Raw genomic sequence first — 26,201 nt, 5'->3', positions numbered from 1 at the left:
AAATCGCCCCATTTAAAGGTAGGTATAACCACCCCTTGATATATACAGTACCTAAGAAAGAATGTAAATACATTGATGCTTTATTTACTCACCACCTTGTATACAGTCTCACTGGCTATTAACGCATGAAAAGGTCCAGTATACTTAACTAATTAGAGCAGAAGCTAGATGAGGTGATCCCCAATTCAAGCCTTGGGCTGTGTAAAGACATGCCCTCAATACGCTGCTTAAATATAAAGACAGTGCTTGTAACATATGAAGGTTACAGGCCCCACATAGCCCAGCACACTGCATTCCACGATCTCCACTGCTCTGCTTGTGCACTGCAGTAGAAGTGGGGGAGCGCAAGCCTGCTCTCAATAATATATGCATTTGTGGTTGCATACAGGATGATAGCGAAAAAATATGCTGCTTTACAGAAATGCAGATCTGCTATCAAGTGCCTTTTTCCTTCCTTTTTAGTTGTAAGCCACTAAGCCACAGCAACATCATGACTGTATGCCTGATTGCTGCAAGAGTATCAGAAAGCACCTTTGAAGTGTCATAATCTGTAATTTAAACCTGTAATACATCTTTATACAATAGACTGCTACATCCCTTTACAGGCAGAAGAGGTTTTCCTTACACACACATTTTTAGTCAGGAAGAAATTTCTCTTTTAGGTGGATTTCAACAGAGGAACTAACTTATATTAACAGAGATTAGCAGTCTAAAGCATGCAGCAGAGGATCTGTATTTACAGTCAGCTAGATGAAGTCTGACACAGACGGTAACAGCTAGGACATCTGACATTATGGATGATACCATGTCCTTAAAGAAATTCCATTATGTCCAGGTATGTATTGAACTGCAGTTGTCTCAGATAACTGAGTGACCTTTCTGCCATATGTGCTTTGATACTTAAGAAAAGCAGGCCAAATTAAGGACAAAATACCAGCTTTCACTTTGAATTTTGCCTCCCCTTCTCCATTTCTTTCACATGCATTACCAAGTATAAAAAGCATATACAATAAACCACCATCAAGCTTTCAATACTCTGTTCACCAAGGATGCAAGTGGGATTTCTTTCACATTCAGTAGCGCTGTGCAGGGATCAGACTCAATTAAACCACTCGCACTTTTTAGAATTCTCTATAGCTTTTCTCTAAGAGAATTATCACAGTGCAATCAGACCACATCCTCACCAAGAAGGTAGTCCAGAAACAAGAATATGCCATGCTGCGTTTCTAAATTACCGCAAGCAGCTGAGTAAGCAACATATTAGCTGAACAGGAAGCCAGGCATGTTTGAAAATACAATTACTGCAATGTTAATGCGTCACTGTCACTTTAGAGTTGCCTTTACAAAGGGAAAGTGACCAAAAGTCATAACTATGAAATGCAGAGGGTGGGAAACTGTCACATGACTGGTACCGAGGTGTGTGTGTGTATCTGTTTTAATTGATGCTGATATGTTTTTGTAACCCTTTTTTTACACCTTGTCAAAACACCAATTAAAACCCCACTACGCACAAACTTGTTTGATGCTTTGGATTCTCCCCTGCAAAATTCCCCCCCCCCCCCCCCCCGCCCCCGTCATCTGTATACATCAGAAGCAGCTATAGATACTCCAAAGTGGGGTTTCAATAAACTAAGAACATGTCAAGGACCTGGTTTAAAAGTATTTTAAGATTTAATGCTTCTGCCTCCTTGTGGCAGACACTGGAATGAGCCTCCCTCAAGAGCTAGGTCAGCTTGCAAATGCATCTGTCAGCTCTGAAAAACACAGGAGCATTGGCTCTCCTGGAAAAATCATCAGAAAGCCACTTACAGTTAATTTTTTAACTGAGTGTGAAACCACAAGAAGTTGCAGGAGAAAAAGCAGCAAGAAAAAACTCACTGAAAAGTCTGTGGTGTTCCCCGCCTCTTCCCAAGTTTGCGGCTGTTTAGCAAATCTCTGCAGACACCAGCTCGAGGGAAAGCAAAGCTGAGCAGCATCCCAGTACTCATCCAGAGGCCTCAGCAAGCTGAGCCCAAAGTTCTCCAGCACTTCCTGAATGCTGGCTTTACCTCACTTACCCTTCATAAATATTGTGTGGGAATTGGTGGCTTTGATGTGGAAAGCATTAAGTTTCTTGAGACTTGGTCTGTGCAATGCTTACTTCTCTTTTTGCTACATTGACACAAACAGAATAGGTGGTGCTGATGGATTACTGTCACACTACAGCAGAAGCTGGAAGGGCTGGCCTCCCCTACATGTGAAAATTATTCTCTATAACTTAACACAGCCTTCACTTTTGGGATACACCACACAAAACACATTCAAGTAACAACTGAACAGCTGTAGCAATTCAGAGTAAAGGTCCAAGTGGGTCCTATACTCCTCCAGGCCTGAGAGTAGCAACTGCTTCAGGGAAGGGTACAAGAAACAGTGCAAGCCTGGAGTGGTACTGCTCCAGAGTGGGTAATCCTGCCTTCTGACCCCTACTAAATCAACAACTTTCAGAGCCAAAAGTTAGACATGCACCATTATGCTAAATACACCTCAGTAGACTTTTTTGGGAGGTCTTATTTAGTCATGGTGAACCTACCCATACTTTCTGCATCCACAATACTGCATGGTAGCGAGCCCCCTATATTATTTATTCCTTCCATGAGAACAATCTTCCTTTTGTTCTGAAACAGATTCCCTGATAGCTGCCTTGCAGGCTCCTGAGAAGTCATAGAGAACAGGAGATGGATTCTTTATTAGTTTTTTTCCATGTAACTGTTATACTATACACACTTTAAAACTTTTCTCAGTGCAGTTGAGCTTTCAGCCTACTCTGCCCAAGGACTTTTTATTTGCTAGAACTGTATCATCTCACTATTATTCCGCTTTTTCAGATCATTTAGGAATGTACTGATCATGTGCACAAGGACCAATCCAAATGGCACCCCAGTGGCAACTCTTCCCTACTGGGGAAAACGATACTTTTTTTCCTACACTTTCAATATCTTATTAATCCACAGAATGACCTTTCCTTATCTTATGAGGATTCAGTGAGTTTTTTAGTTTGTTTTAGGCACCTTCAGTGAAGGACTCCAGATAGACTGTTTTAACGCTGAAACCTAAGTACGTTGCAGGATCCATACCACTTTTACCTAGGAGTCTGCCAGCTCCTTGATAGAATTCAGGCAGATGCTCACCTTCCCTCAGAAGATGCCCTCATGTCACTTCTAAAATACAGAAGAGTTTTTAATCAGTATCCTTGATGGTTGCAAGTTTGATATATATGACTCCAGCACCTTTCTGGGGGACTGGCATCATATTCAACATCTCCAGGACAAGTGACAAGGTATAAGATGGAGTTAGAAGTTTGGTGGTTTCAGTTTAGTTTACCTGAAGCTCTTAAGCACGCCAAACCAATAGTGATAGTTTCATTGTATTCAGGGACCAAAATGGAGTGGTTCTTGAGAAAAATCATATTAAGGGCAATTTGGGAGAAAGACTGAAAGACTCAATTCTGCAGATGCTTTTATACTGTAATGGGACAAAATACATAAGGAATTAAAAAAAATAGTAGTCTGTGAGTCCCTAAATAAAAGCTTTCTCACTGAAGACAACAAATAAATCACTGCAACCTTAACCATGAGGAACTCTGAAACAGTTCTGGCACCAGAGTAACCACTTAACTGTGACATGAGAACACTCCAGTTCATGGACACTTCCCATACGAGCCAAAACACATCGCCTTTTATGACTGATATCTCATACTTCTTAATGCAGCTATATCAACAGTTTTACAACCACTATTATAGGCAGGATTACATATTAAGAATTGTGCTGCAAAGGCTGGTAAAGCCACTATTGCTCAGTAACTATAAATGTCTCAGATCCTACATTTGGGAAATAAGATTGCAGAAGGAACAAGACTAAGGAGAAGTTAGCAGATGACTCTGGATTTTACAAAGAGCAAAACTTAAGACAAAATAAGTATCTACTTCAGAATGCAATTTAGATATTTGAATAAACAGAGTAAAATCAAAAGATGCCAGTCTATTGTACTGCAATAAAAGATTTAGGCCTGGTTACTAGAACTGAAAACAAGTAGCCAAAGGGCACGGAAGGCCTTTCATTCTGAACTGGCTGTTTATGTTGGCCTAAATCAGAACTTAATGCTATTTTGACTTAATTTTCCATAGTTACTTTTCCAAAATAAGTGTTTTGGCACAACACTCTTAGATAAAAATCAATGTGCAGAAAGTTATACAAACAAACATTAGATGACATCCAGCTCAGATAATGCTTCCCAACCCACAGGTTGTCAATATGCAGTAATTTGATATTAGTGTTGTCCTATTGCACAGAAGAACAGGCAACACAAATGATTGAAGCTTGGGGGCAATATATATATTTTTCCAAACCGTAAACTAACCCTAGAATTCATGCTTTCCCCTAAAGTAGTACAAGATCTCATGAACACCTCCTACGATGTCCTCTTCTGGCTAATTAATGTTTTAATTTTTACTATCAGCTACCCATAGTATGCTTCACTCAGTAAGTCAGAGAAATTCCTCCTTCAGAAGTTCACAGGGTAGTATGGGGAGGTGTACTACATTCTATGAGGGAGAAAGCTTTGTTGTAGTTTTATTTTCCAAAGGAATCCAAACAGAGCTTGCTGGCCTACTGCATAGGGTGTCCTACTACAAGGACTAAGTATTCTTCAATTTTCTCCTTGTATGGTCTATTTTCAGTTCAATGCAGCTAGATTTCCACTGAGACCATAACATCATCTGTTTATGTATTCTGTCAAGTGTTCCCAAGACCGACTTCAATTGTTTTTCTAAGTGTAGGGCCTCTGCTGTAGGTCCTCAAATAAAGTGCGTGCAATATTGATCAAAGTCCTGCCTGCACTCCATGCGAGATTCAATATATTCTTATTAGATGGATACAAGCAGAGCTTGATCTTTAGCAGGATAAGCAAGTGCTGTACTGCAGGACACAACAGAGCTCAGTTGTTCTAAGTGACTTAGAGTTTTGTCTAGTCTTTGGAAACCTATCTAAGAGTCACTGCGAGGATTAACATTTTTTCCCCCCACATCTTATGGTCAGCCATGGTTATGGAGGCACACAGCATGATTTTGCTTACTACTTTCACTGCCCACAAATGTAAACCATGAAAAAAAAGTTTGCATGTCTTAAATCTAAGACACATTATCATACTCTGCCAGATTATCGTTTTCCTCCACAAGTTTTGGGTGGGTATGTTACCAACCTGCACACAATATTCTAGTTTTCCCATCTTAATTTTGCAACTGTCCAATTAACATCAGCATTTTAATCTGTGCATGAAGAGGGATTCAAACCTATCTCAGCCATCGAGGCACTGTCACTCATTCACTGCAGTTCAGACACTTCCCCCTTTTGAACACCATTCACACCTAATAGCAGAAGAAACCAACAAAACTGCTCATTTTGTTAGAGAGTCAAGTTATTCTTGCACTGTTGATCACAACTTTATGCTTCCATTGAAGCCTATAGGATTTCTGCTTTTACTACTTCAGCCTTTTCAATAGCTTGTTAGGTGCTTTTTCTTCATTTTTGAAGGTTTAATTCCAGTTTATTCTCCTGTGCAAATCTTCCCCTGCCACGTTAATAATTATCTTTCACATCTACTACAGCTGAAACAAGAAATACAGTGGATTTATGACAAAATCTAAGCCAAGCTTATATAGAATTGCATTATCCGGTTCTTTGCCTACATTATCCCTCTTTCAGCTTGCTGCTTAGAAGACCCAAATATTTAATTTAGGCTGGAATTAGGGTCCTGGCCTCTAACATCCACGAACTTTGAGGTATTACTATAAGTTATTTATGGGCTCTTGGCTTTTTTAACAATCCCATCCCCCAAACATGTGAAACATTGGTGCTGATTAAAATAATCCCAGTCAAAGCTGATAGCCCACTTCATAGATAGGGTGATGGTCACTCTACAGAACATTCTCATACACTGGCAGAACTGCAAGGTACTAAAGATAATCATCATGGAACTTGGAAACAGAACTCTTCAGTAGGATACCAAACTATGGACAAAATAGAATAACGCAAGTTTTGGTGAATTTGGGGAAGCTAACTAGTTTCTGCTAGGAATACATACAAGAAATTCTCAAAGAATTTCCCTCTAAGTGAAAAAGCTGGCATCAGGATGACTCAGGATCTCTAGATATGCTGGGAGAACCATCACCCTGAACCTCACGTTCTAGTCAATTGCCAATATAAAAGTCTCATTTTCTCTCTAGCACCACATTTACGTGTTTCAGATAACTTCCTCCAGTGCTTAGCATTAACTAGTAACTGATTCACTGTTAATACAGAATGACAAAAAAAAGCTGTCATTTCCTGAGAAGTTTTATTTCTAATATTAACATAGCTTGATTGAACAAAAAAAGAGCACTCATGCAATCAGGATCTTAACTCAGTAGGCAACTAATCTGTACCTTGAAACACGAGGACTAGTAGCCATCCTGATATAACTGAATTTTGCCAGTGTTCAATGACTATTCAAGCTTATGTAGAGCCATGTAGTAGACAGCAGAGCTCACAAACTGCTGAAGTAAAATCGAAATATTGAGATTTCTAATTAATGAAAGATTCTTAGTTAAGACAGCTCCAAGATTAGACAAAGAGACTCTAGAAAGAGTCCGCATTCAGAAAGCAATTCAGGACAAATAGACTGACTATGAAGACAAAGAATATCTGTTCTCTGACTTTGAGTTAAAATGAATTGTATCTGTTGAAGAACTGGTCCATATGTTCAAAAGGTATTTTCCATCTCCAGTTTTTATGATTCATACATAGATTGCAATTTCATTGCTACGGGGTAAATACATTTTAAATTAGACTATATAAAGAAGTGCTAAAGTTGCCATGACAGTTGCAGCAAAATGCCTTGTCGTTTCTCATTACAAAGCATAACCTATCTTTATAACCAAATTAGCTTTTTCAGCTATTCCCCCAAATGTAGCCTGCAGATCTATTTTTGTTGATCCACCAATTGTTTCTTTCAGATTTGCATGGTTAATTATCAAGCAAAATGATCATCATTTAGATTATTAAAACAATCCATCAGCCAGCTTTGCTCTTTCATGTGAAGATAGAAAAGGTGAAAGGTTTTAGAGAACTTTTTGTCAAGACCTTGTTAGAAAAGCAGAGGAACAGTTCTATCCCACCAGCCCTGATTTGATCGTCTTCCTTAGATACGCCCCCAACCCAACCCCAGACCTTCCACTGGACACAACTCAATGCCTGCTGTTTCTCCTCTGAAGGTTAGCCCTATGCCTCAGCTAATGTTTGCTCTGGAAAATCATCAACCCCTTTGTTAGTGCAGCACATTCTAGATACAGCCATGGTCTCTTGGTTGCATTTTCTTTCCAGGTTTAAAGCTTCAGCAGTATGAAAGATGAGAGGCACAAAGAGCAGTCTCCATCTGTTACTTTTAAATAATAGGACAGGGGGGCAAAAGTCTCCTAAAAATAACTTAAACTCTTCTGCTTCCACCTATCTTCCAATCTTTAAAAACACTGGAACACAGAAGAAAGCAGGGAGGGGGGGGGGCATAGTAATACTCATGTAGGCTGCAACTTGTCATACTAATTATCTTTTGCATCAAATTGATTGCATTAACCAGAAAGCAGAATTTTTTTTAAAAAAATCTCTAAGAACTGTTCATTCCAAGAACAATTAAATCTAAAGTATGAAGAATCATGACGAATTGCTGACAAGTGTTAAAACATCATCTGCTGGCAGCTTCTTTTTCTTTTAAGAAGATGTCATAGCAAAGTCAAAACCTAGAAGTCTAATACAAGATATCAATGACACATTTAATAGAACATGAGGTGAGATGTTCGTGTGTAAAATCCTTTGTCAATCTTTGCTATTAGTCAACATGTACACATCAGGGATACTACAGACAGTGTAATGGAAAGACCCCACTGTAAGATTATGTGCTGCTTCAAATAATATTATCTGAAGTTTATCTGACAAGATCTAAACCTTGAGAAGAGTCAGGAATAACATTGCTAGATGCAGCAAGGAGACAGTTTCCTTAAAAGACTTAGAGATTTAAAGAGTTCTGAATTCAATCAATCCAATATAGAATTTTGTTAGAAGTCAACTCTGTAGCTGTGTGAACAACAAAACTAATTAAGCCTGATAGTGAATGTACACATGGCTTGCAGCTGATTGACTTTAATTGCATTATTCCTTAAGCTCTGGGGTGAGCTCATCCCTTAACCAGAAAATCTGCACAGGACAAAGTTTAGCCTTGTTCTTGAGAAAACCACAGACAACTACTGAGTCTTTTGTCCCAGTGTTAGGAAATCCATCACATCATTCTCTGCTGTGAATTGCCTGATGGCTAGTGAAGGGTGATCTCATGCTTTCCTTTGGTGTGGCATTAGCAGCCTTGCTCCTCTGCTGTACTCTTACAATTCACATGAACCTTCCAGAGATGTGAAGTTTCTAAAGAAACTTGCACCCTTCCCTTTCATCATCAAATTTGGTCAAAATAGGCTAAGTTATAGGGAGCAGACAGCATTCACAGATAGAATATCAGTAAACCTATTTCGCTAAGAAAAACAGGCAAAAGAGTTATGGAGGAACATTCTGGGAAGTTCTCAGATTGACTCTCCTCAGTTTTGAAGTAAGGTTTCCAAAAGAGGTAGGGCAGCCTTTCAGTGACAATACAAGATATGACACAAGGAAAAATTTTATTTTATTGGTTTAAAATTAGTAGAACCCTCTTGGTTTCCATCTTTTTTTAATCTTATCAAATTCTCCTAGGAAAAAAAATAATTCTGAGAGACAAAATAAGTGCAGCTGACATACTTTTTGGAAGTGATTCATGTCTGTGGAAGCCATCACAAATGCTGTGACTTCCCCTCATCCACAGCACAGATACTTCTCCAGGCAAACTTGAGCACGCTGAGCAGACACTTAGCATAATGCATTTATTTGGTATTTGTCATCAAAAAAAATTACAGAACAAGTGAATAGGGTAAAAAAATTAGCAGGTCTAGAAAAAAATCCATTATGGCAGCTGTTTAGAAACATTGTTTACAACAAAAGCTTTCTTCCTTGCATGCTGATTTTAAGATAAACTGGGCTGTAGATGGAATCTTCTGAACCTCACCTTGAAAGTACAACAAAATACCAATGGTATCTGAGTAATGATGAGAGAGGAAACCCGTTATATTTTCATCTCACACTTGTAAAAGAGAAAACACAATACTGCATCTTAGAAGAGTCCTCTTATGTTTCCATAAACATTACACCTCAAGTTTCAGGTTTATATACCATAATCAGGAGAAATTTAACATAATTAGCTTCCCAAGACTTAGGTCATCATAACTTCTGCAAAGCACACACTCTCCAGACTTTAAAGTATTGTAATGCTAGACTCACATAGTTATTGTGTAATGGGAACTAATGCCCAAATCCCATATTTGGTGAGGGATACATATATAGCCAACTTGCAGAATGGTCTAGAGGGACCAGTTATATAGATTGCAGAGGACAGTTAACCTGCATTTTGTCATTTATATTAAGCCACGAAGCGTAAGTCCTACCTTTAAATATAAGTTTTAGTTTCTTTCTAAAGATACACAGCTGCTAACATAGCAGGATGAAAACTACCCATTCTGTCAGATACAGTGTTTCTCCACAAGCAGTAAGAGAAAGAATGGAGTTCAACTGTATCTACTGCTATTGCTTCCCTCCAGGCACAGGGTCTCATCCTGCTTGCAGCTTACAAGACAGCTTTACAGTTAATTCAGTAGGCCACTTGGTAATTTTGCCAACACAACAGGTAGCATACTTGGATGAGCAACCTTTGAATAACACTATGTACATTCACTCATATTCTGCAACTGACCAGAAGAAACCTGTTTCCTTTTTGAGTTACCTTCTTATTTTGCTTAAAAGCACCTTAGCTTTTCAATGCTAAGTTTATGTTGTACTTTGCTTGGCAACAGATACAACAGCTCCTGAGTCTCATTTGACTGAGTTATCTTCATACAATAAAAATAGCTTACACCTCTTTCTGTACCTATGCATTTAGCCGAGTAGCCAACCCAGTGTGCCATGCTCTCATTAGTTGCATAGCAGTCAGAGATTAACAGGTCTGCTCTGCCCTTGCCAATGACCTTGGTGAAGTTGGATGTGTCAGCACAGGCTGCAGATTCCCGTTGCTTTAAAAAACAGATGCCAGATTCAAGCTTCCCTTATGATGTCTTATCAAAAACATCACGCTAGAAGCAGTGGCCCACAGATATTACTGAGGAAGCATCAAACTTTGCAGTCAAGCAGAGCCTTTAACACCACATTTCCAGCTGACTGGAAGAAACCAGCAACCTCTAGCAGAAGAAATGAGCAAGTGCTATGAGAGGTGAGACACACAAGAAAAACAGTGTCTATTAGTCAGGGTTGTACTTGACTTGGCTACCTACTATGTGGGTCAGTCTTTATTAATAGCAGACCAAATCCAACAAAGCTGTAATGTGCATAACATGGCATATACTATGGATGTAATAAGAGCAGCAACATTGCAGTACTGACCACAGATATTTGATTTTTCCAATCCTTCAGTGAACTTCAAAGTGTAATAATTCTTTTATACATCATGTCTTGCAACAAGTATTTAACTAGCTAAACTTGCTTCTGCAAGGCACTGCCTCCACCTCAAATTCAAGTTTAATGAATTATTTAAGGTAAGCCAAACAGAGGCTTGTTGAAATTCAGTGAGTCCATTTGACAACATGCCAAAAAACCTTGAAGAATTCATTTTTTTTCATTCCATATTTGATTATATTCCATGTGCTTATACAAAGATGATTTAAAACCAAATGTAACTAGGATCAAAGTGCAATGAGAACCAAGTTCAAATGTTGTAAAACTATGATGATGTATGGTGTAGAGGTATGTACAGTTCTGAAAAGATGTATTATGAAAAGGACGTATTTAGGGATTTTATACTCGATTTATTGCAAAACCGACAAATTTCCCTCATTAACTCCGATTAAGCCCACTGAATTTTGCTACAGTTTTTTGGTTATATGCCAAGTGCCAGGAGGCAGTAACATATTTCTGTGGCTTGGGTTGTCTGGTCTGCTTTTGGAGAGTTGTCAGATCTCATTTGACCTTTATAATAAGGTTTAACCCTAGTCATTGGACTAAGTCACTCTCATTTAGATGAGCAAACTGGCGCAGCTCAAACCTAGGTCAACAGTGAAGGAATGTTGTTGCCATTTGACAGCTGTTCAGTGGCTTCTGGGAAAACTGTTGGTGTCCTCAGTACATTTATTTTCTAGTGGACCAGCACTTAACCTGAAGTTTACTGCCACTGTTTGCAGTGCTCAGCAGAAAGGCAAACAGCTGAGTCATCAGGGGGACAGCGACTTTCTAAATACTGACTTTTTCCAAGTCAGACTTGAGGCACTGAAGGGAAAAAACCCAAAGATTCAAAACAGCCTAATAGACAAATCTTTATATTATTTAGAACTAGGTATCTTCTATGAGTTTAAAGAAAAAAGTCACCTCACAGGAATGGATCTTCTAGGCCACTGCTAAAAAGTGCTCCAATAACCTTCGCATTCAGGTAACATGCCAGATCCCATAAAGGAAACTCACTATTACCCATGTCCCTGCTCTAGCAAGTGATGAATTCCACCTACAGGTCCCTATTATTCTGGATACAAGCAGGCTGCAACAATCCCAAGTACTACCAGCAGCCATACCTGGAATAGCTTCTTAAAACTACATAAAACCTCTACTCTTATACTGAGTGATTGATCACAAGGTTCATTTTGACCTCATGCACTATGAAAGAGACTACTGAACTGACAACTACATATGATAATCTGCTTATCAACACATTACTACTCCAATACGTATACAGGAGGAATACAAGGGCAAAAACAAGGGAAGGGGAAAGCAAGGACACACACAACAAGGAGGAAGCAAAATTACATACCAAAATCTCTGACCTGGAATTCAGTGAAACAGCTGCCACAGTAAAGCTGGAATACCACCCTTCCTAGCTTCCATCTTCTTGACTGGTATTTCCATCACGAAGAAACTGTATTATAATCTATCACATGGAGTGGTAGAAGAGTTAGCCTATTTAAAATTTAGATACTACACTAAATGTTGATCAACACTGTCTGTTCTGATTCCTCTAAGAAAACTGCTAACCACTGGGTACTAAAATATAGTACTTAGCTCTATGTTTAAAGAGCAGGATATTGAAGAAAAAACACATTCTGACCTTAATTGAGGCACTGATGCCGAGTTCAGCAACGGACAAAGCTTTAACTATCTGAAAGAAAGCAAGAAGCTTGTGTTGCCAATACCAGAAAGCCAGAGCAATAATTCTGTAACAGAGCAGCAGAGGAGCCAGATAGAAGAATATCGTGGAAGTTTAGCTGAGAGTCCTCCTGTCCTGCAGCCCATTGAACACTGTTTCACTTCATGCATTTTTACTTCACTAGCTCATAAGCTAATGTCTTGGTAATAGATATGGGGAAAGATGCAGAAATGTTCTATATTATTTTTAATGGCATTTAAGACACACCAATTATTCTGCAGGCTCATTTAGCACCTAATACTAAATGATGCTTTCATATATTTCTAGAAAGTAATATCATCTAAGCATCTCTAAAGATATTCCTGCTAACAACCCTGTGCAAGAGACCTGGAATATTGTCATGAAGGTGCCAGTCAACAGTGGGGACCAAATGAATTATCAGACTTGACCAGCTCGCTAGTGTGCCTATGAGCAAGAAAAGAAAGCCTATCTCAGTCATTCAGAGGGAAGGTATCACTGTCTTCTGCTTGCATATAAAGTGGATTTGTGAGATCTGTTTAGGTGCTATGCACTTTTTGCCTCTCATCAACATTAGGGATATAAGCAAGTTAGGAGGATTGTTGTCCCATTCTTCTTTCTTTTCAGACACTTCACCTATGGTTTCTTTCAATGCCTCAACCTTAAGCTGGCATCTGAAATACTGCATTTCTTCTGTTTTTCTAAGGAACAAATCAACTTATTTTTTTCTTCATTTTTACATCTACTTCGGCTATACCACTCCAATAGTTCTTAGCACTTAGTTCTCAAGTCATTACTAGTAATGAGTGAATTGTTAATATCAAAACTGCTTCTAGGGACAGCTGAGCTGAAATACTGTGCCTTGTGTCCCACTCTGCCTGCGTACCTATGATTACTAATGAGATACAGACTGTCCTGCACATGGATATGCCATTACTATAAGACACTCTGCCGTGGCTGCCATCCCACTCAGCAAAAGCAGCATCACAGTAGAGATCAGCTATATCTTTGTGCCTGATAAAGTACCACTCCTCCTTCATTTTCATCAGCAGTAAGAAGGAAGCATACACAGTCTTCAGAGTACCACAGAAGGACTAAGTTCACTTCAGAGCTTCTCACAAAATTGCTGCAGACTTCTTCACACATCAAGTGATGCCACTAGCCAAGAACAGCAGCGTAGGCAATTTCAGCTCATTAGCATCAGTTTGTATCTTCTCCTTGATTCCATTCCTCAAGCCAGTTTAGTGCATCTGAAGGCAGTAAGGCCCAACACAGCTCTGTCGATGCCAGTTCAGAAGCTGAGATTTGGTTTGGCTTCCCTGCCCACCCCCCAATCCTTTAATTAAATAGATTAATTCCTTGGCTCCAAAAAAGATCAACCTTTTAGACTATTGGCTTCTTATTCTGACATTGAGAAAGTGGAGTGCTTGAAAAAACCTAGCTTGAAGCAGGTAGTAATGACTCTTTCCCAGGGCAGTCAGAAGGAACCTCTTAATCAAGTTTTCAAGACGCCTCCCCTGCAACAAGACACTTTCCCAGGCTCAAGGGGCAGGGGAAAAAAAAAAAAAAAAGCTTTCCCTGAACAACCTCACATCAAAAAAACCTGAGTACACAAATTCCGCATGTCCATGAGGGTGATGAGTTAATAGGAACTTATTAAAAACCTTCCCCAGATAGCATATTTGAGATAGATAAACATGCTTCAGCTTATCCAATACAAAATACAAGCCATGAAAAAATAAGTCTGTGAAAAAACGTGTTATTTTCAGTGACTCACTGACCCCACCTGCAGAACCCCTTTCAAATCTCTCACACAATGGACCTTCAAACCTCACACAGATAGAGGAAATGAAAAAAGAAAACTTGGAGGAGGGAAGGAGGAAATCAATTTAACTTTTAACATTTCTTAGATGCATCAAAGGTCTCAGCCATGTAGTTCTATTAGGTTTCTGTGTGGATTCTTGCAAGATGTATGTGGAAAAGCCTTCACTAGGTTCACTGCATGAGACTGAAGAAAATGCAGACAATATGAATTTGAACTTTAATCTTTTTCTTTCCTGGAAAGCCATCTTCAAAAAAATGTTTAAATAAACTATATATAGATGCTGGCAAGTTGCAAGGCTGAATACAAATCTCTGATCCAATACAAATATTTTGCCACTCAGCTCATGAGAGTGCACAGCAGTACTCAGGTCTCCCAAACTGAACTGCGGCATGGCTACACATCCTCACGGTTGGTGCTGGTATTTCTAATATCTGTGAGGCAAGTTTATAAGCTTATTAAACCAAAACACAGAAGACAAATGCTTACAATAAACAAGGATGAAAAACAAAAGATTAGAGTGTAAATGACAAAGGAAGATGAAATTAAAAGGCGTGGTGTACAACACAGGTGGAGGAAAATTACCACAGGTGTGCTTTAATACAGTACAACAATTTTTTTCCTGCAGATGCTGGACGGTCTAGACATACTTTCACACAACATTCCTGGTAGTTAATCCCTCAACTCCACTAGCAATTGGACAGGGTTGTAGCACTACGAACAATCTATTATGTACTTATCTTCCCCTCCCTCCTCAAAAACAAAATCAAGTGTGTAGAGTGTAAAGTGCATTTCATATCATTTGTTAGTATGATGTCTTCCTGACTTAGGAATGCATCTCCCATTAACATTAAGGGGCAACCACAGACATGCAGAAAGAGGGGAAAGTCATTGCCGTTTCAGCCTTGTACATATTACTGATAGTCCGTGAAGTTTTTCTTGCTCACCATCTGATTCCTTAGGATGGGGCAAGCAATAACCACTGAAAAGAATTAACCTTCTGCCTACATAATCTTTATTTTAACCTCCCAAACAGTGAAAATTCAATGTTCAAAAAGTGAAGGAAAAAGAAAGTATGGAACCCATAGCAAGCAAAAAGAACATACTTTTATACAGAGAGGAGGCACAAGACTTTTACAATACTTCGTGAAAGCAGAACTATTAAGACTCGAAGAATGGTGAAATAGGCAGCTAACAGCCCATGAAGCATTCAGTCACCTTCTTTTCCATCTTAATTTGAATACAAATTAAATTCATAGTTTCTTTGGCTTTAGTTTTCGAGGCCAAATCTCAACTTATTAGAAGTTTCCTCTTAGTGTATACATATCCTTCATAAAAAACAGAAATCCAGCATGTCAGATGAAGGACTTGCTCACTGGGATAACTTAAATTTTTCATAGTGTCAAAAGGTTGGGGGGAGGTTTGTTGGTTTGGTTGCTTTTTATTTTTTTGATAAAGTGAAGGTAGAAAGAGGTCTGAATGTAGCAAAAGTAGAGGTTGGGGGAAAGCAATGTTAGTATGATCAATACTGAACAAGCACTTGTGTTTTTAAAGAGGAAGTTGATGTAGTTGAAATACATGTTCTTTGATTACAGAGCAAGCCATGTCCTTGTCTATAGTCAAAAGTCTTTTGGCTTTGATAAAGTAAGAGAAATCCTGAATACCATTTAAATTCTTTAAAAAAAAAAAAAAAATCAACATTATTGCTTCCTGGCTACCACTGAACAGCTTTCCAGGTTCAGTCTGGGTTTATAACAAGTTTTCTTGAAAGTTTTGGCCATTGTAGCCACTTCACAACTCAGTTGTTTTAAGTAGTGCTAAAAATACTGGGGGGGCAACGTGGGAGAACATGACTTCATGCATTGCCAAAGAGCATCAGTCAAACACACTTCTAGCTTAAGTGACAAGATGCAAAGGATAGGGGGATCCAGCCATAATAACCATCCCTGACAACCCACGGAGAGGCACCACTGCATTGGAGAAGTCACAGCTGTACAAGCCCCTCCATGAACAGCAACTGCATCTAACAGTTTGCCACAGGATATCCCACGGCAACCTCAGAGATAAGCATGACCTACTTGGGCTAATGCAGGTAAATAACACTCTCGGATCCTCTCACAGGTTCATTTTTTAAAATGAAGCATGCATCAACCTGAGCTTCATATCCTTTTTGACAAGGACATATTACCTGATGGGGCTGTGAACTGGACCATCTGCTGTAGGAAGGAGTACCAGAAGTCTTGTTGGCTGTAGTTCTCTGCAAAATAAGAGATAGACATGTCAAATATTCACCAACATCTCCATCATACACACAATCAGATTTACCAATCTCAACCATGTAAACTCCCATAGTAAAAAAAAAACACTAAACAAAAACCTCAAGAAATCATAGATATACTACAGTAACATTAAAATCAGAGATGAAAGTTTGCTGAACTTACTATCAATGATCTGTTCAGCCTTGGATCTCAGAACCTCAATTTTTACCTCAAATTCTGCATGTCACCTAGATTGCAAATTTAAATGCCGAGCCCTAACCTAAACTGGGGCTGCAGAGCACTACCCTTCAGCCAGGTATTTTTTACTCCGATTAAGCAAAGATGCTCTAAATTCACATTTATTCTGGAAAGGCATCATTAAAGGAGTTTGTCTGCCAGTTCTGAGTTATATCTGTACTTCTGTATTTTTCCCTAACTCATAGTGATGTTTCATTTCATACTTCATACTGGTTTTATAGAAGCTGTTCTTCACTCATAGAAAATAAAGCAATATTGTTGTTTCAGAATCACTTCACCTTACTCAAAAATGAAACATGGGTATTTTTGGAATAGGGAATAAAAGAGATTAGTTATTTACTGACTTTTTTGAAGAAAAACAACAGTCTTTATGGTTTATCCCTATACTTCTTTCAGCCACTTCCCTATATTTGTTTTCTGAAGCACTAAAAAAAACCAACCATACCATGGACTTTCATATCTATATTATGTGTGACATACAGACCTCATAATCAAACTGCCTTTGATATTGCAGAAGAATCAATGCAATATGGTGTCTAGTAGAACACCACCAATTTAATACACATTATCCCTGGTTTCAAAACTATTTTATACCATGAACTTCTACACAATTTCCTCCTAGTTTAGGCTATAACCTAGCATGGCACAGAGCTCCTCCAAATCCGCCTCTCACTTATGTGAACTTGGTGTTTCTAAAAAACCCCAAAACACCACAGTAAATAGCCAAATCTCATGCAAGTATATCACTACTATATTGTGTAAGCTCAGGTATTACAGAAACCTTGTGACAACAAGGCTATCAGTATCAGGAAGATCAGGTAGATTTGAGTTACCTACTCACGAGACCTGAATTCAAACAGTCTTTCCAGACACGAGATACTAATTTATCAGTACATTATGTCACCAGCAGGATGCTAATAGGAGGACAGATTCATATTTGAACCATATGGACATAAATTATACTAAAAAAATGCAAGCAAGACAATCCATGTGAGATTATATACCACAATGCAGTATACTCTTTGTAAGTATGAAAATAAATAGCTTATGGCTTTTAACACCCAAGGATATAGTACATTTCTATGCCAATTATAACCACTAGGGCTTATACATCATTACATATTCTAAAGCTGGCATGTCATTGCCACTAATGAGAAACAGCCACTGCTGTAATTGTGCTTTTGTGTTACTCTATCAAAAAGCAGTTATTTTACAAATTTAATTATTAGCATTATTGTATAGTGTATTTAGCTTCTACTAGACACCCTCTAGAAGGATAGGCATTTTTTAATAAACAGATACGCTGTGCAACCGAATAACATTTTCTTTTGATAGAAACTTCAGAAAAGACAAACTGCACTCAATGCAGATTTCAGCTTTATAAAAGCTTATTAAAACGATCTCCATCTGCTTCAGAAGACAGACTGGTCCATCTATGAATAACGAGATAGCCAGAGTTTTTCTGGAAGATGTTTTCCAGCAAGATGCCTTTCCACAAGCACCACACACCTTTCTTAATTAATATAGATATATAATGTATGTCTGCCTTTTAGTATTGTCCAATAAAAACTGCATATTCCTCCTGTCTAAATACATAAATAGCAGTCTTTGGTTTCATTACTTACTCCAACACCTGTTACCTCAGGTAGGTACATTTCCTCTACTGTAATCACTCTTTCGAACTCTTCCACCTCAGCTTCAAGGACATGCCAAAGATATCCCACAGAGGAACAGTACCACAATATTACAGAGAAACAAGAGAACCCTTTCTAGGCCAGACAGAAGACAAAGGCAGAAAGTAATATTTTTGTCTAACTTTACAAACAAGAAAGGACTAGCACCTCAGAAGTATTTAGAAACTGACCTCCATCTTCCAATTTGATTAAGAGGTAGTCACTTTAAAAAATAAATAGTAAAAATAGTAGTATAAAACGTCTGAGGTCAGCATTTATTCCCCCTATCCTCCCAGGCTTTTTTTTTTTCTCCATTCATAGATCAATGAGTAGGATCACTTGTATGTTCCAAGGCAATCAAAATATTAGGTTATAAACCAAAGGCTTACACTGCTCACACACAGGAGCTTCTATATCACATCATTTGGAGTAGATTATGAAAGATCTGGAAAATACTTCCACCTGAGCTTCTCTCCAAGTTCTAAGGGGCAACAGGAAAAAAACCAGAAGGCTAGACCACATCCCCTGCTTGTCTCAGTAATTAAAATATTTGAGGCAGGTGATAAGAAAATGCATGTACAACTCCAAACACACACACACACTCACTCCTATTTCACTGCAGTCAGTAGAAATTGGACCACCACCTACCTCTAGGAGTATGACCCTTCACACCTAGCAGCCAAAATCACAAGCTAGACCCCACTCTCTGCTCAATTAATAGCTTCTGCATCCAGCTTGCACCACAAAGGAGACCTCAAGGTGTTGTATTTTCCCTAGGTACTTTACCAGGGAGAACATTTAGTCCCTTAAGCCATATCCCTTCCTTTAGTTAAAATCACCTTCCTCATCTCTCTTCCTTTTGATAAAGAAGGAGCACATACACAGAACATTTAAGGACTCTCCCTCTGGCTCAACTTCAGAACAAGCCTTGGACATAAACTCCCTCTCTGGTCTTGAAAGGCTCCCTGACAGCATCATTTAAAACATCTAAACCAAGCCACTCTCAACTCCCTCCATATCCCCAGCAAGTTTCCCCCCTTAGCTCATTTTATACTCCGTCCTTCTACCTTCCCAGCTCATTTCTGTTCCCTACAAGCTGTCTCTCAGTTGTATGTAGGTACAAAAACCCCTCCCCAACTATTAAAATCTAATTAGGACTGACTGCTCTGCTTACCTGCTTGTCCAAGCTGTTCCTTATGTCGTTGTCCCTCCTCCTCATTCCCCCACTGTCAAGAGAGGTTAAACTCACACAGCTGCAGGTGACCATCAGTTGCTTTAAAAGACCAATAAACTGCTGAAAACTTTAGAAAGATATAACACTTTTTGCAGCAGACTGTCCTTCTGAAGGCAATAAAACTACCAACTGGACATGTGGGGTTTTGGTATCTGAGATGGAAGTTATGGAGAAAAAGAAGAGAGAAGAAAGCTGATGGTTTTCACACTGCTGCCCAGACAACAGGTGCTATGAGAGGAGAAAATCTGAGGTAGGTCCAGGTGCAATGCGTGCTTCAAGCACACAGCCAGATCCAAGCCTGAACATGAGGAATGCTGATGAAACATCAGACTGCCTCCAAATCCCAGTGAGAGCTGGAAAAAAGTACTTTTCATAGCAATAAAGTGGCACAGTAAAAGAAGAGCAAATGATGCAGTGTATGTGCAAAGCTGCTGTTTTATATGCAGTTCACAGGGAAACTCTTTTCTCAGAAGATTCCTACTACCGAACACAGTAGATGACATAGCAATAAGCCAGAAAAACTTTTAGGAGCATACATGGAAATTTCAGTCCTTTTGCCAATAACTGTAGCAGACTGGGGGGGGGGTGGGCTGGTTTTTGAAGTACTAAGTTTTATTTCTTTTCACTTATTGAGCTTATTCCACAGCACTGCAGTATAGAAAATGACAAGTTATTAATTTCATATATACAAGTTAAGTAGAAAGGGTAACAACTTATCTGATTCTATCTGATAAAAATTAGTGGTTAGAGGAATTACAGAGTCTGAAATTTGAACCAGTAATATCCCTTGAAACAACATAGACTTCATGCCTACATATCAATCCATCCCTGCCTCTGGTCTGGCTCCAGACATCCTTAAGCCTTGTTGATTCTTTGTGTGGGGTAAGACCTCGCACACTTAATGATACTAAATCCTTCCCAGCCTCTTCCACACAAATGTTATCTCAACAGATCAGAGGAGTCAGCTCAGTGGAAATGGTCTCGCTGTGCTTCCAATTGGGTATCACACCTGGCTCCATGGGGAGACAAACCCCACTGAAGCCTGCTTATTACAGATGTGCTGCTCACCCATGAAGCCATTTTCACTTCTCTGCCACAAACATACACTATACCTTGCTCACTTCAAAACCTTGTCCCATTTTAAAACAATACCAATACTATGCTGGAAATTCATAGCTAGTGCCGCTCTGGACATATGACAAAACAAATTGAAAATACATTAAAGATCCATGGTTTCTTCAATACCATACAAGTAAAATTAAATTTTGGGTTCTCATTCCTCACAGTTAAAAGTCCTCCAGAACTGCCTGGAAAACTACCTGCTTTCTAGTGAGACTAGAACTATGAAATTCCAGAAAGATGGATTTTACTTTTTTTTTGGTCAGAAAAATGAAGACAGAAAAGGTTGATAATTAGATTAATAACAGGATCATAATTTCATTACAGCTATGCAGCAGTTTTTACCACTCGCTGGTGAACACTGCTGATCATGGAGCTAGGACACAAAATGAAATATAGTGGTGTTGACAGCAGTGGAATGATGGTACGTGGCATGACAGTATGGTCTTCTCTTCCATGCAAAGGGCGCATGATGCATTCTTCAGCTAGCTTGGCAGCTGTGTGAATAGCACATGTGAAACGTCATTGTTTTGCTGTGATGAGATGATGCAGGAAAATCATCAAGGATGTTGTCCCATAAAAGTGTAAAATCAAGACAAAAGTATTAAAAAAGCAGCTAATCTGGATACAGTGGTCAGGACATCAAATGTGACAGAATTGTCAGAGAAAAAGTTTGTAAGTTGTAAATGAAATACATTTATAAGTTGTGTATGAAAAAGTACACAGTGGGAAAACAAACTTTCCTTAAGATTGTTGCACAATGTCATCAGGGATTACTTCCTCTAGCTTACAGAAATCGATGTTATGACAGGAAGAGACAGAGAAGGAAAGATATTGACTGAGCTGTCAACCATAGGAGTACATCTCTCTGAACCTGTGGGTTTGGGCTTTGATGAAGCAAATGCATTCAGTAGACGTTTTTATAGCAACTCAGTCACTCACTCAAAGTACTCACTTGCATTTTATATCCACTGTCTACTCTTGGTCATCAACATAGTGACTCATAATTTTTTGAGGTCAAATTGCTAAAAGTAGTATAAATCATCTATTACTCACCCCAACAGTGGATTCTTGACAGTTTAGCAATTTGACATGGTCTCTGAACCATGGTGTAGGGCTTGTCATGATGCCGTGATTCCCCCCCTTTTTCTCTTTGTCCACTCCTGTTCACCAATTTAATACAGATATTTTGTCACCCTGGAAGGGAAAAAAGTCTGAACAAAGCCAGGGATGAAAATATCCTCTCTTCAGAAACTCCCTTTCCACTTACTGACCAGGAGTTTTATGTTAAACAAAAAAAACTTAACTTCGTGACCTCCCATATCCTACTTGATTGTTAAAACTAATAATGAATATATTTGATATTTCAAAGTACATCTTTAAATGAGGATGAAGTCCACAAGACTTTTTTATCTCACAAACTGATTAAGAACTGATATGACAGATTGTGCCACCCATCTCAAACTGCGTCTGCCTTAGCAGAACTGGCTGCTCAAGCTCGGGCCAACAATACTGTAGCCATTAATTCCTTCTCCATTCCCATTTGTATTGGCCAATGAAAGTGCAGTGTACTTGAATCACAGAGAAGCTGAAAAACTGTTACTCTTGGTGACAAGCAACAACTTCTTAGGAATTTTAATATGGTGAAAGAACTTCTCATCTCTGTGGAGATGTTACATACACCATGATTTGTTGTGCAGTCAGCACTTTCTCCCAAAACCAGAGAGTTGGAAGATAAGCTGCAAAGAGATCAAGGAACAACCTTCAAGTCTTCCAGATGGAGCTGACATAAATTTGGCATCCTTATCCCATAAAATGTACAATTAAGAAATTGTAAGAAAGTCACAAGACTTGGAAACACGCAATAAGATAGGGAGGAGAAATCATCTCAGCCTGAGTGAAAAAAAGGAAAATGAGAATATGGAAACATTCAATGCTCTGAGGTCAAGAACTCTACCAAGCACTACACAGAAGGTAGGGGAGCAAATCACAGCCATATGAGAGATAATATAGTCAGAAAGTGGATTTTTAAAAGTTAGCAGCTGCTTCTGTAGGAAAAAAAAAAAGACTACAAATTAGGAAGTAATTCTAGTATTATGTTGAGCAATGTTACAGTATCAGCAATCAGTAACTTCAAACAATCAGTCAGGGAACACAACAGTACTGATATTACCAGGACATCTACTCCTGTTGGATGAATGCACAATTAAATATAAGATGCATTATCAGAGGAACTTGGAACATATGACATCTTTTATATTCTTTGGACTCTCACCATTTTCCTGAGTAAATGAAACGCTGGGGTACAAGGAGGTGTAAGGACCTAACTATAAAAAGGACAGTCTTGGTTATGGCAGACAGTGGAATGGGATAGTTTCATGGGACTGAAAGATGTGGCTTTCTTCAGAAGTTTGCACAGGTCTGCAAAAATAGAATTAACAGGTATGTGTTGATTTGAGACAAAGGTGTAACACCAGGAACGTAAAAGAATTTCATTGTAGTGAGAGCTATTCTCCTCCAGCAGTTATTCTAAGAAAGATATCCAACCCATTAAAAAAGCAGACAAGAACTATGAAAAGTGATCCAGAATCTTTGAGTAATACCAGGTCTGAGGTCTTAAAAAATAATGAAGTGACCATACAGAAGACTGACACTGAGTAGGAGAGCTTCAGAGATACACTGTAGAGAGTATAAAAAATCATTCAAGGAACAAATGCAAATATAAAAACAATGGATGCTTTCATAAAGGTGTGGGAGGATCCTTCCTTCTTTTATTAATGTTCACCAAAGATAATAAGAATTCAGAATTATGCTTACATTGAAGATTATAATAAAGCCAGAACAGAGAAAAGCCTTAATAAGACAATGCGAAAGACAATTGTGCAGAAATTGAAGTAAAAGATGGTATACAGTAGATGTATTAACCAGAATATTTTACATGCATTTCAGTACTGGAAGGCAAGGACATGAATCATGAAGGTTCAGGAAAGTACAAAAATAAAAATCTTTATTTGCAAACAATGCAATCATAGAAAGGTGGAGGAGGTATTCTAATGATCTCTTTAATGGTGAGACAGATAAAAGTGAACAACAAAGGGCTATTTTCTAGATAAATGAGTCACTCTCAAAAGAATCAAATTTTTAAAGTATGCAAAAGGCAATTAGACATTCAGGAAAAATGCTGGCAATTCCTGCTAAATTATTAAGACCAGGATGCAATAAGCTTAGTCGAATTTTTTATAATCTAATTTTGAAAACATTCCCAAGGAGTGGAAAGAGAAAGTCACATTTCCAATTTCAAAATATGGACGTATTGGAAATGTAAGAATTACTTGTACATTTCTTCTCATTACAACCTCAAAAATCCATCCTCCATACCTTTTAGACACATACTCATTAAACAGAGGAAACAGTGAGAGACAGCGAGTATTGGTGTCTGGCAAAAAGCATGATGTTCCCTCCCAAGATTAGTCACAAAAGATGAAAACAAGCAATCCATTTCAGTTAGATGTTGTCTCAAGAGAAAATGTTGATATAAACACAATTAAGCTGTAATTTCTTAGAGGATTTAGAAAGAATATGCTAGTGGGTCTTTGGCCTGCAGGGAAAGGACCTGACATCTTAAAAGCCCATAGCACAAGCATGCAATTGACTGTCTGATGTGTAGAAAGTTGTGTGCTTTCTAAGTAGAAGACAAGGAAATTTCTGCTCTTTTTCATAGCAATGCAACTCTAAGGGAGGAAGAGGAAGAAGCCCCATACTTTTCAAAGTGGTCCATTGGGAGAGTCTGGGGTTGGAAGGAACTGAAGTAATCTGCCTCAACTTCTGAGCAAGTAAGTGGCTGCTGTAGGAGAGACAAGGAAGGAAGAAAAGGGTGTTTTCAGCTCAATGCACATAGCAAAAAAATTCAAGGAATATAAAACCAGGTAAGCAGCTGCATAATGATGATCTTAAGCAAGACTTCTGTCAGGCAATGACATGAGATTGCAATGAGTTTGGTAGCTTAAACAACTGGCAGCATTAAATAATAGTACAAATTTGTGGGAGGAAGAAATTAAATTATTTCCTCCTTTGGCCCTAGTGGCACCGGCGAAATTTGTCTTTATACTTTTATTTGCCTAAAAAACCCTAAAAAGTCACCAAAGTAAAAAACAGGATCATTTGACTAGATTAGCACTGATAATGCCTAATCCTTAGCTGAGACAAGGAGCTGACAAACTGAAGAGGTGACATTGTACTGCAGTTCGACTGTAGTCAGTGCTAGCATAATATAACTAGCACGGGTGACAGCTGCTGTGACTGTGAAGTGGTACAAGGTTTACTACCTGTCAACCACCACAGTAAACTTGCTGGGCTCCTCGGTACATAAAGTACTCTCATTTTGTCGCAGACATTTCTACAGAGAATTACTGAGAATACAGCTAGCTGACTGTTTGCATAGGATCCACACCGCTGCTGTTACTGCCCAAGCAATGTGTTGGACATGACTTTTATAAAGAGATTCTAGTAATCCAGATAATACTGTTTTGCAAACATTATGTTCATTTCTCTAAAGGCTGTGAAATCCTACACCTATTGTCTCCACCTACCTTCCTCTTCTACCAGCACGAGCCTTAGGTTCTCCTCCTTGTTTGAAACCCCTGTGCTTGCTCCCTGCGTTCAGCTTGCACTCCTTCTCCCCCAAGCCTATTGCACAATCTAAATCCCAACACCACGGAAGGTGAGAAAGGCATTCAAATTTGACTGTCACTGCAAGAGGAGAAATGCGAAATAGTGGCTAGAGCAGCAATAACTGTGAAAATACATCATTCCAGCTTCTTCAAATGCCCCTCCCTGCACTGTGATCGAGGCACACCATGGCAATAAATTCTTCTAAGAGCCCTTAAATCTATCACACTAATTGCTAAATGTGGAGTAGCCATTCATCTTTCCTGGTAACATTGCAATGCATGAATTTGCTGTAAGATTATTATTTTTTTAATGTTTCCTTATGATTAAAGCATAAAATAAAAGTAACATCACTCTATCTACTTTCAGGCTAATGCTTCTTTTTGAAGCCTGGAGAGGAGTTCAGGATGGAAAACATGAAAGATAAGGAGAACTGTCAACAGAAAGGGACAGATATTTCCCTGTTCTTAGTGCATTCTTAGCACTTAAGACACTTATTTCTAGACTGTAGAATGAATAAACAACACCCCTATTTTCAGAAATGTGCTAATAGTCTTCTCTTTCAATTTCTTTCTAGAAATCTCACAGCAAATCTCCATTCATTTAACATAGAGAGTAAGTGAAATTGGACTGCATTTTAGCAGAGGTCAAATATTTAAAATAATATTATTTGGAATTGGTCAATAAATATACCTGGACAGAAATTTCAAGGAAAACATAGGCAGTAATGAGAGGCAAACTTGGGATCATGAGCATGTCCTTTGTCAGTTTGTTCAGCGTACAGTAACCTTGCCAAATTAAGAAAATTCCAAGTGCATTAGGAAAGGCT

General features: G+C 38.7%; 1 protein-coding gene across 4 annotated transcripts in view; it reads right to left on the bottom strand.

Annotated features, from left to right (window-relative positions):
• The window catches only part of RBMS3 (RNA binding motif single stranded interacting protein 3), a 712,154-nt gene that overhangs the window by 590,632 nt on the left and 95,321 nt on the right, over positions 1–26,201 (bottom strand). For all 4 annotated transcript variants that reach the window (XM_074839167.1, XM_074839161.1, XM_074839176.1 and 1 more), the window contains one exon: positions 16,351–16,419. In XM_074839167.1, coding sequence (XP_074695268.1) covers positions 16,351–16,419 — 69 coding nt within the window. The remainder of the gene's footprint in view (positions 1–16,350; positions 16,420–26,201) is intronic.

The sequence above is a fragment of the Strix aluco genome, chromosome 1, assembly GCF_031877795.1.
Source record: "Strix aluco isolate bStrAlu1 chromosome 1, bStrAlu1.hap1, whole genome shotgun sequence".
Lineage (NCBI taxonomy): Eukaryota > Metazoa > Chordata > Aves > Strigiformes > Strigidae > Strix > Strix aluco.
The sequence above is the reverse complement of the archived record's forward strand: the minus strand, read 5'-3'. Positions and strand labels throughout refer to the sequence as shown.